Source organism: Pipistrellus kuhlii, unplaced genomic scaffold (assembly GCF_014108245.1).
Source record: "Pipistrellus kuhlii isolate mPipKuh1 unplaced genomic scaffold, mPipKuh1.p scaffold_m20_p_19, whole genome shotgun sequence".
NCBI lineage: Eukaryota > Metazoa > Chordata > Mammalia > Chiroptera > Vespertilionidae > Pipistrellus > Pipistrellus kuhlii.
The window spans coordinates 22,232,360-22,244,055 of NW_023425504.1; the positions used below are offsets into that span (position 1 = coordinate 22,232,360).

The 11,696-nt window shown below is 44.6% G+C and overlaps 1 protein-coding gene across 3 annotated transcripts in view; it reads right to left on the reverse strand.

Annotated features, from left to right (window-relative positions):
• IL13RA1 (interleukin 13 receptor subunit alpha 1) overlaps positions 1-4,168 on the reverse strand; it is a 77,183-nt gene extending 73,015 nt beyond the window's left edge. For 2 of the 3 annotated variants that reach the window (XM_036443438.2, XM_045583573.1), the window contains exon 1: positions 3,959-4,157. In XM_036443438.2, coding sequence (XP_036299331.1) covers positions 3,959-4,037 — 79 coding nt within the window. In that variant the 5' untranslated portion in view covers positions 4,038-4,157. Of the gene's footprint in view, positions 1-3,958 lie in introns of all 3 variants that reach the window. The other variant, XM_045583574.1, reaches the window with a different exon arrangement.
• Positions 4,169-11,696: the final 7,528 nt, after the last annotated feature.

Here is an 11,696-nt window from a genome sequence, read left to right on the forward strand (position 1 = left end):
ACGCTCTATCCATTGAGCCAAACCGGCCTCAGCTGTTTTTGCATTTTAGGCTACTTGTGAATATCTGCTATGCTTCCCCCCCCCTAATTATTCCTTCCATTTATCCTGAGATTTTTCTATTTCCTATGATTTAAAACACACACACACACATACACACACACACTCACACAAATATATCATATATATATGTGTGTGTGTTTATATATATATATATATATATATGCGTGCGCGCACACACGCACACTGAAACTTTAAATATAATCTCCAAATGTTTGGATATATATTAATTCATGTGTATGTGTGTATAATACATCCAGACATCTACATAAATAAGTGCATATCGTACTTCTTATAAAGGTCTCTAACAACAGCTCACAGGTAATAGGACATAGAATTTCAGTGTAGTGGAGTGACTAAGAACATGGGCTCTGGAGCCAGACTGTCTGAGTTCATATGCCTGCTCTGCTACTTACTAACTGCTAAGTCACTTAACCTCTCTATGCCTCAGTTTTCTCATATATAACATGAGGATGATCATAACCTAACTATTATTATAAAGTTTAAATAACTTCACACAGATAAAATGTCCTAACAGTGCCTGGCACAAAGCAAGTGCTAAATAAATGTTAGGTAGCTGCTTTCTTTCTCTTTGAAGAGACAAAAAAAAAAAAAAAAAAAAAAAAAAAAAAAAAAGTTCTGCCGAAACTGGTTTGGCTCAGTGGATAGAGCGTCGGCCTGAGGACAGAAAGGTCCCAGGTTCGATTCCGGTCAAGGGCATGTACCTTGGTTGCGGGCACATCCCCAGTAAGGGGTGTGCAAAAGGCAGCTGATTGATGTTTCTAACTATCACTCTCTCTTCCTCTCTGTAAAAAATCAATAAAATATATTTTTTAAAAGAAAAGTTCTAAATAATTGTTTTGGTTTTCTCTGGAGGTGATATGTGCCTATGGTCTTTGAGACACAACCTCTCTCTTCTGCCTAATAAGCTTTCCTTGGGCATCTAATGCATCCAGTTCTTAGAGACGGATCACTTCAGAAAGCAAAGCGTGAGGGAGAGGAGACAGGGACTTAAGTAGCTCCCCCAACTAAATTTCAAACCACAAGTGAATCTGTCTGGTAATCTAGCACAATATCCTATTCTAATCAGGAATTAAAGGGATCAATGGTCTTTATAATGTTGCTTAGCTAATAGTTTTGCATGCATATTTTAGGAAAAGTTAAGAAAATCACAATAATCACATATGAGTCATTTATCTCCTTCCCTTACATCTACTCACTCATCAACTACGTCTCCATTTTTTCTTGCACCAACATCTCTCTCTTTGTGATTTCAATCACACTAGTTTGCTCTGCTGGGTCCATGGTCCTGGACATAAGGTGTTCACAACACAACTTTCTACTGGTCACTTAGGACCCTAGATTCCTGCATAACTTCACTCTCCAGCAATCTCCCTCACCCAGTGAAGTCTCCCTGCTTGCTTCTCCTCCAGTGTAATTCTCCCACTTTGCTCCCTACTCAGGGCCTTCAGGGGAAAATGAAACACTTCTGTTTGGACTGACTTTGCCGAAGCACCCTCTTGCCAAGCAGGGCTCCTCCACTGAGCACAAAAGAACACTCTCACCCTCTCACACCAGGGCATCTGCTCTTGCTATGCATCCTGCCCACCCCTCATGGAATTTCTCCACCTATTCAAATTCCACCCATCCTGAAGGTCTAGCTCAAGTTTTACCTCTTCCATGAAACTACCAGCCCTCACAGTTTCCCCTCTTCTGAGTGCCTACAGTACTTATTATTTGGACTAAACAATCTGGCAATTACAAATCGGGTCTCCAAGCTACGAACATTCACTCCGTAACAAGTGGCCTGTACATACTTTCATGGGTCCCAACTAGTCCTGCCCTGCTACTAGTGGGAGGCACCCTGCTCCTCTCCCAGCCAAGGACTCCCTCATCTCTAAACAGAGAGGCACTGATACAGTGGTTAAAGCCTCTGAAATCAGGCTGTGGGTGGGGGTTGGAGGCCTGGCTCCTCCACTCTACCAGCTGTTGTTCAAGCAAGGCTGGTAGCCTCACTGTGCCTCAGCTTCCGCACATACAAAATGAGACTGATACCAGCACCTGCAGTATAAATTTTGTGTAAAGATTAAATGAAATAGGATGGGTAAAAAAACTTAAAACACTACCTGGCATCGAGCAAACACTATATAAATGCTAGTTGGTGTTATTAATTCATACCACAGTGTAGGCTACCATTCTAAACAGAATAAACTGAGCTGGTGACCTAATCATTCTCTAAACCTTCAATATCAGAGCTAAAAAGAGCCTTTAGAACTTACGGAGTTCATAGAAAAACACTGCACAATGAAAGGGAAACGACTAGTCCAGAGTCCAACAGCCGGGAAATGTCAGACCACTAAAAGTCAAGTCCCCTGACTTATTTTCTTCACCACATTGTAATGCAATTCTATCAATATTTCTATTGGGGGGAGTTTTTCTGTATTCTAAATAATCAAGTTGCCAATGAACCCCTATGACAAAACTGATTAAGTGTGCGGAGGGGTGGGGGTGCTAGCATTGTCTAGAAGGCCAGCTGTTGTTTCAGGTGTGTGTGGGAGGGAGTCTGTAGGAGGGAGAGTGGTGAAGTAGCACTGCGAACATCAGGAGACTAATGCGATGGGTGACCTTAAACAAGTCCCTTCCCTTCAATGGACCCCAAGTAATTATGGAAATCAGATCTCCCCCAAATGAACTAGAGGCACTGTGGGCAAGAATGATGCTGTACACCCTCGGGTTCTAAGTGAATGTACAGAGCCTGGCTGAGTACTAAACAAGGCAGGCACTTGAATAATGACTGACTGACAAATTTCAAACTTCTCTCAGGTCTCTACTCAAACACCACCTTTTCAATGAGGTCTTCCCACTCCTCTTTACAATGGCAAACCCCGCTTTTGTTTTTCTACGTAGTACTTAGCACCATCGGACATAACTTATATGCCTCCCCACTCAGACTCTTCCAATAGCAGATAAGCTCCACGGGGTGGGGACTCAATCTGTTTTGCTCATTGTTGACTCAATCGATTGAGGACTTGGAGGTTTCCTAATCAGCATTTCAACTTGGGTTTCAAAGCACAACAAGAAGGTGAAAATACAATAAAGCTAATTGTGGGGTTTGTGTCAATGTGGAAATAAAACCTATCAAATTTGGAGCTGCTGTTATCATCCAAAATATCCAGAAGGCCACTGGTGCCAGGAGCTGTTCCTGAGGAAGTCATTGGCCCCCAACTTTTTACCGTGATTCTGAGGATTAAAAAAAATTGCCACACAGGGTGAGGGGTATCGGCGAACTCTCTATACTTCCCTTGCAACTTTTCGGTAAATCAAAACTTATTCCAAAACATAAAAGGTTATTAAAGAGAATAAAAAAGCGTCCGCCTGGATGCTGCGCAGGGTTTCCCAACGGATTTCATGAACGCCAGAGGAGGACGTGATCCGAACATCCTTTTTCTAAGAGGACTGGGACCTTCAGAGGTTCCCTTCACTCCCACCCCTTCATCGGACCGGCCTCGCCCGGATCTCGGTCTCTATTTCCTCTGGTTCCAAGCCCCTCGACCCGTTCGGGACTCCTGGGCTACATTCCGGGTCCGGAACCGCCGCCTCCTGACGCCGCAAGCGGGTTTCGGCTCCTTGGCTCTTCTCGACGGCGCGAGGGCAGAGCGGCGGCGAGTCTCCGTCCTCCCGCTCCGGCGTCGCCGCCGGGATCAGGAAAGCCCCGCCGCCCCAGGACTCCCCGCCTCGAAGCCGAAGCCGGAGGCAGCCTTCGCCGATCGCTGGGCGTCGAGGAACGGACCCCGACACCCGTTCCCTTCGCGACCCTCGGCCCCGCGGCGCCCTCGCCCGCCTCTCGGCCTCGTCCCCCTCCGCCCTCGGTTGCCGTCCCGCGTCCAGGAGCCACACTCACCCGCGGGCGCCGCGTCCCCGCCGCCGCCAGCGCTCAGGAGCAGCGCCCACAGCGCGCAGAGCCGCGCCGGTAGCTCCATGCAGCCCCTCGCCCAGGAGCCCGGCGGGCGGAGGCAGCCTCGCCAGTCTCCGCCTCCTCAGCTCCGGCTCCCACTTCCCGGCTCCGCCGCCCTGGAGGCTGGGGCCGGCACAGACGGGAAGGGCCGCCCCGCCCACCGGCCGCAGGTAACCCGAACCCGGAGCGCGGTGGGGGCGGGGCGAAGGACTGCGGGCGCTCTGACCCTCCGAGTTTCGTCCCCCCAGGCCAATTGGAATCACCAGGACCGCGTCCTGGCTCACCCTGAGCACCTGCCGGTCCGATCCCCGCGCCACGGCCCGGGTCTCCCCTGAGTGCCTATTTGCAGGGACTGGGCAGTTCCAAGGACTGTGCCCTGCTGGGCACCAGGGCAGGGCCATCTAAGGGAAAGAGGCTTGGCCTGGGAGCTTAGAGACCTGGCTTCTAATCCTTGGCCTCTGAGCCATTGTTTCCTAAACTGTGAGTCCAGGATTAGTAATCTCAGCCCGACCTCACTGGGTGGATTTGGAGGACCTCAGATTGGATTTGGTGGGAGTGACTATGTGAAAATGGCCAAATGTATATTTAAATAATACATAATATTCGGGGTGGGGGGTGAACCACAGCTCTAAACATAAGGCTCAGTGCCATAATGTGTACTTGGATTTTTAAAAAGCCCACAACTAACTTTCTTCGTGTTTCTTTTCTGTGGGTATGGATTGAGGGAATGGAAAGTGAGGCAGAAGGATACATATTAAATAGAGAAAGTGGGTGACCAAGGGCCATTTAAACTGAGAATAGAGGAGATCTGGAACCTTTATTTGTTTCCTATTGCTGCTGTAATGAATCACCACAAATGTGCTGACCTAAAACAACACAGTTTTTTATTTTTATTATATTAGAGTTCTGGAGGTCAGAAGTCTCACTGGGCTAAAAAGGTGTAGGCAGAGCTGCCTTCCTTTGGGAGGTTCTAAGGGAGAACCTATTTCCTGCCTTTTCCAGCTTCTAGACTGCCCACATTCCTTGGCTTGTTGCTATACCACTTAGACCTCTACATTCCTTCTTGCATCATCTCTCACTCTGACCCTCTGCCTCCCTTTTTTCATTTCTAAAACCTTTTTGATTAAATTGGACCTACCAGATAATCCATGAAAATCTCCCCACCTCAAAACCTCTGATTTAATCACATCTGCAGCACCTCTTTTGCCAGGTAAGGTAACAGATTCACAGTTGTCTAGAATTAGGACATGGATATGGTGGGTGGGGAACATTTTCTGTTACCAGCTCCCAAGAAGAATCACGTCTGGATGGATGAGACCCACTAACTGAGGTGTATTTTGGTTGAATTAAGCCAATGTATATACCTGAAATCTGTTGCAAAAATATATAATGAATAAAAATGCTGATGATACACCTAGTCCAGACCCTCCCCAAAAAAGCATGGGAATGTTGAACCCATCCAAAACAAAGTCCTTATTCATGGCCCTCAAACTCAATGAATATTTATTGTCCTTTCAGGAACTGTGGTAGACAGTCATTACAAATAGGCCCTGCCAATAAAAAGCTACATCCAGCCGAAGCCGGTTTGGCTCAGTGGTAGAGCGTCGGTCTGCAGACTGAAGGGTCCTGGGCTTGATTCCGGTCAAGGACATGTACATTGGTTGCGGGCACACCCCCAGTAGGGGTTGTGCAAGAGGCAGCTGGTCGATGTTTCTCTCTCACCGACGTTTCTAGCTCTCTATCTCTCTCCCTTCCTCTCTGTAAAAAATCAATAAAATATTTAAAAAAAAAAGAAAAGAAAAGAAAAAGAAAAGAAAAGCTACATCTAATGCAAAGGGCAAGAACACGGACATGTGGGGCACAAAGAAGAGGCACCGTATGGGAGAGAAGGGAGGCTTCCAGGAGTCAGGCCTGCATGTACTGAATTGTGAGATATGCAGTCTCTGGTTCAAGGTTCATAATAAATACTTGCCTGCATATGTTATTGGACAAAATAATGTTTATGAAAACATTTTGTAAACTACCAAACCCTGTAGAACGGCAAGATTATTTTTCAGTTATTTCTTCTTATGTAATTTCTAAATTAATCCTGCAAATAGGTCAGCCAGTCTGTAACCTAAGACCTCCTCTCCCATCACCACACACATGCACACTTGTTGACATTCGCCATAAACATTACACAATAAGCTTATCATAATGTCTCCAAAATCATTATGACATCTGCCTTTGAGAAGTCTCCAGTGAGAACAGGATCCCCGAGGACTGGCTGAGTGCCATTGAGTACATTGTCTGCATACACTAAGCAAGTGAGTACTTAATGAAAGAACAGCAATGGCAGGAAATGATTAGGAAAAAGAGGGTCAGGACTTGTCGTTAGCCTCCAGAAAACACCCTGAGAATTTGGACAGACATTGTGAGCAAAAAGACAAAGGGTGATAGTGTGGCAACAGTAGTTCTGGCCTGCTGTCTGTGAGTAAGATTTATTGTGAGTTCCACATCCTCTGGATCCTATCAAACAACATTTACAAAAAACTTTAAGGAGGTGGTAAGGGTTAGGAATGCTGTTCTTCAGCATCAAACTTTTATTAGTAATCTTTATGTCCTTTTACTAAATGAGCATCTTGGATGGAATTAAGCCGCTGTCCTGGTCTGCAGGAAGATGAAGATAAATGGAAGGCTTTCCAGGAACTGCAATAAACAAGAGCTTTCATTTTGCCTTGTGTAATCAAAGTCCTGATGAGTCAACATCAAGTTCAGCTGCTTTAACCCTTAATTCATTGAGCCCTGATGACTTGGCGTGAGGCTGCCATTTTGCCTTTATTTGCACTTTAGCCTGAGATGGCTGGAGTTCTGGACCGACCTAGTCACCTCAGCCCCTCTAGCTTTCTCCATTTCTCTGAGTGGAATTAGAATCGGGCACAAACAGGAAAATATCTCAGAGGAAAAAAATAACACCCCTATTTCCAAAGTCAGGCCTTCTTTCAGCCAGTTAGAGATACACTCCTGAGTTCATAGCTAAGAATTCTGGTTCCTTAGGCAAAAATCTCACAAAGGGTCTTCTGCCTTTTATTAAACAAAAACCAAACAGATCCCCACCACCTCTGAAAGCAAAAAGGGAAATAGCAAATAGGGAATTTCCCTCCTCTGACACCAAAGCAATGGTTCCCAATTCGGGGGGGGGGCAATTTTGCCTCCCCAGGGGGCATTGGGCAATATCTGGAGATATTTTTGGTGGTAATGATGTGGGGTTGTGGGTGTGCTACTGGCATCTACTATGTATAGGCCAGAAATGCTGCTAAACATCCTACTAGGCACAGGCCCATCTGCCACAACAAAGACTTTTCTAGCTCAAAATGATAATAGTGCCAAAGTTGAGAAATACTGAGTTTATGTCCTCTTTGTTATCTTCTGTACTTCACCCCTACCCACCCATTCTCCTCATGCCCACTAAAAATCTCTGAGAGATTAATGCTAGAAGTAGTTACCCTTGACACCTCTTTTCCTTGTATCTAGTGTTCCTAGTTTCTCCACCCCATCGTCTAGCCATACAGTCACTTACATTATAAAACATCTCTCAGATCTCTTCTCTACCCTCCTCACCTCCACAGGTCCTTATGGCCTTTCCCTTATACAATCAATAACAGTCTTCAAGCCCACCTTTCCAGATGTAGATCTTTCCAATGTGCAAATCTGATCTTTTCTCTTCCAGCTTATGTTTCTTAAGTGACCACCCCTCCCCGCAAATGCCACAAAAGGAAGTCACAACTCCTTTGCCTACAGTCTTGTTTCTTTGTTTCACATTTCCCACTCTTCCCAGCTTCATCTCCAGCTAGTTTCCCCAAGTCACTTGACACTCTTATTTTCCTAACTAGCTGGCCACTTTTCAGCAATTTTGTTTGGTCCATGTCATGTTTAAGTTTATTTATATTTTGATGCCAAAAATGAAAAGAAAATTAGGAGATTTTGCATAACACTCCCTAATTCCAGCTTCTCTGGAGAAACCAGCAGTTCTGGTAACATTGGACCTACAGTCTAGTGTGCCAACAGCCAGCAGGCCTAACTTTAGCAACAGGGCACATGCTCCCTAGCTGGCCTGGCACCTGTTACCTGCTTGGACCTTGGTTGTCACCTCTGATATTTTCTCACTATAACTCTTTCCTCTTGCTGTTCTCTTTGGCCAGAAAGCGTTTCCATTCCTCAAATGCCATTTTTTTTTTTTTTTTTTTTTTGCCTAACCACAAATGCAAAATTCTTTACTCCCTCCTATGTGTGTGCTAATAGCACTTAACAAATTATCAACCATAACAGATAATACAGAGGTTTGTGTGCATGTCTCTTTCTGCCACTGGACTCAAGCTCCTGGAGGCTAGAGACTCTGTCCAGGTTGACCACAGGATTTTCACATAGAGGGGCTTAGGGATAGTGATCTGATTGGAAGACACAACATCAGGGGGCTTGTCTTGAAGCCATGTGTGTACAGCAAGGTCATTGCCTTTAGATTCTAAACTTATTTGGGACAGCTTGAGGGAAAACACCTCTGGCACCACAGAGAAGATAGAGATGAAAGTAACATGGTCAGTGACATCTTGCCCTCAATGCACAGGTTGAAGGTTCCGGTTCTTCAGCAAGTGGTTTTCTTCTATAGTACGAGTTCAGTGTGGCTCACTCAGGGGAGTACTTTTTGCACAAGAGGCCTGTGACAGGACCCTTTGGGTTTAACCTGAGACAGGGTAGCATGGTGCCTGGGTGTCTGAGCCAATCTGCTGAGGCCCGTCAACCTCTAGATCTCTAAAGTTTACAGCAGTTATTGAACTGACTCTTGGATTCAACAAGACATTCTGCTACTTGAAACTTCCAAAATTGAAAGCCCCATCCACACTCACTTCCTATCCCCCTTCCTGGGTGATTACAGCTCTCCACACTGGAATATAAGCTTCACCCAAGAGGACAGGGAATTTCTTCTGATTTGCTCCCAGCTGTATCCCTAGTACTCAGAACCATCTTTGATACATAGTACATATTCAATAAATATGTTAATGAATGAAGAAATTACACTTTGTCAGGTGCTGTGTGGGCTAACAACCAACCACCAACCAACCAACCAACCAACAAAAAGCAGCATTTCTTGTTGTTGCCCTTGGGAAATTTCCAGTCTAAGTTGTAGAAAGGTATGTAAAGCAATTAGAGAAAATGCAAAGAACAAAAACAAAACAAAACAAAAAAACCAACAAACAGAAATAGTAAAAATGCTCATTTGGGGTACAGGCTTCAGAGAAGGGTGAGACAGACCAGTGTGGTTAGAATTGCTTTTAAAGGTTTCTTGGAGTAGACTGGAGTTGAACTAGACCTTGAAGAAACGGGGTGGGGGAAGGTAGAGGGAGGGGGGAAAGGGAAAAGGGAAGGGAGGAAGAGAGAAGCAGTCAGTTTATAGCTAGCTCTTAATCAATAAGGAGTCGCAGCAGACTTTTACAAGCAAGATGGTGACATAATAAAAGTGGCGTTTAGAGATCTGATTTCTAAGATGAATTACCAAACTTTTTTAATGCTTACCTAGCAGCAAGAAGGCTGGGGAAAGACCCTCTGAGGTGTTGACAGTCAGGGACCGAGTCAGCCTCCAGGCAAACTGCCATTGTGAGGCTGATTCTTCCCTGCATTTAATGACTTGGGGTGCTGCTCCAAGAGAGAGTGTGACCCTGGCCTGGCACCCCTACTCTGTCTCTTGTTCTCTTTGAAAGCATTTAATATCCTTTCCAGTCACTCCTCGACCTCACTCCCTTCAGGCTGAAAATCTTCCTCTTTAATTGGCCCTCTTCTACTTTCTGACACTTGGGTCTCTGAAAGAGGAAATGTCCCGTCTGTGAATCACATCAGCCTCATTTGATTTCTGGTTGTGGTGTTTGTGCTGGTGCTGCCATTACTCACTCCAGCATGTCAGCCAGGATCCTCGGACACTTTTTCACAGCACCTTTTCACTCCACACCAGATGCCCAACTCTATTTAGTCCCCTTCCTCTTCCCCAGCCCAGCAAGTACAGGTCCAATCTTTGCACACTGTCAAGGGTAGCCTTTAACAGCCCCATTGGTGCCTCACCACTCAGCTCCCAACAGCATTAATGTCTCTCCCTCCCTCTCTTCTCAGCCACAGGACTTCTCAAGCATCAGCCCTAACCCAGTGGCTTGGTTGGTTGGAGAGTTGTCCCATACACCAAAAGGTTGCCCGTTTCATTCCTGGTCAGGGCACTTACCTAGGTTGTGGGTTCAGTTCAAGGACAGGATGGATACAGGAGGCAATTGAATGATGTTTCTTTCTCACATCAATGTTTCTCTCTCTCTCTCTCTCTCTCTCTCTCTCTCTCTCTCTCTCTCTCTCTCTCTCCCCCACCCTCCCCCTTTCTTCTCTCTTTCAAATCAATAAATATGTCCTCAGGTGAGGCTAAAAAAAAAAAAAAGAGTCAAACATCATTTGCATATTAGTCACCTTTACCTCCTTGTCCTGTAAAGTTTCCATTGTTTGTCTTGAACATGTAGGATAATCTATATTTACATAATATTTTTATTTGAATATAGAAACCTCCAGTCCTTATTGCCTCTTAGTTGTCCCCTCAATCCACAAAGCCTCTCTGAGAAAGGGGCTCTTTGCACAGCTGTGACTTTGAACCAGGAATCAGCACTCTCATTTGCACATCCCTGGAGGAAACTTTGCCTATCTGCCTGTGGGACAGTTCCCTATGCAAGCAAGGAATCGAGGCCTCGCTTTTCACTTAGAAAGCACTGAGTTTTGGGAAGGGGTAGTAGCAAAATACACACCAATTTAGTCTATGAATTACTCCATCTCTCCCACAACACTTCCACCTGAAATGACCTTTCTGGCTCTGTGCTACTCAGAGCAAGTGGACTACAGCCCCACCTCATTGGTAGCATCTCTAGTGTTGTGCTGTCTGTGCTCTGGGCTGACAACCGATGACCAGCTTCAACACTTCACAACCACAGAAGCTAAGGCTGGTACTTAAACTTCTTTGCAGCCTCAGTTTCCAGGATGGTACCAATCCTTGTGAATTGATGAGCTCTGCTTTATGACACATTGTATATTTTATTTTTGCAAATGTTTCATGAATGTTTGAGGAAAATATATATTCTCTAATTATTGGGTTCAATGCTCTACATGTACCCATTAAATCAAATATGTGAATCATGTTGGTCAAGACAGAATACTTGTTGGATGTTTTGTTTTGTTTTGTCTGTTGGACCTATCACTTGCTGAAAGAGGTGTTAAAGTCTCCCACAATGATATTATGAAAAAGGGTGGGTCAAGTTTTCCTTATAATTCTGTTGACTTTTGCGATAGATAGATATTGATAGATAGATAGATAGATAGATAGATAGATATCTGGTGAGGCTATTTATTTCATCATGCAAATCTAGAATTCTTTTAGCTTCATAGTGAACCAAGTCATTTATTATTATGAAGCAACTTTATTAATCTATTAATACTTTTGACCTTAAAGTTTATTTTAATGAATGTTATTATAAGTTAATAAGCTTTCTTGGTATATTTTCCCACATCTTTACTTTCCTGTCTCTACCATTCTATTTTAGATGTGCTCTTGGAAACAACATATAGTGCCAATTTGTTTTTTCTATTCAATGGGCAGTCATTGTCTTTTAACTTTAGAGTTTAGTTCTAA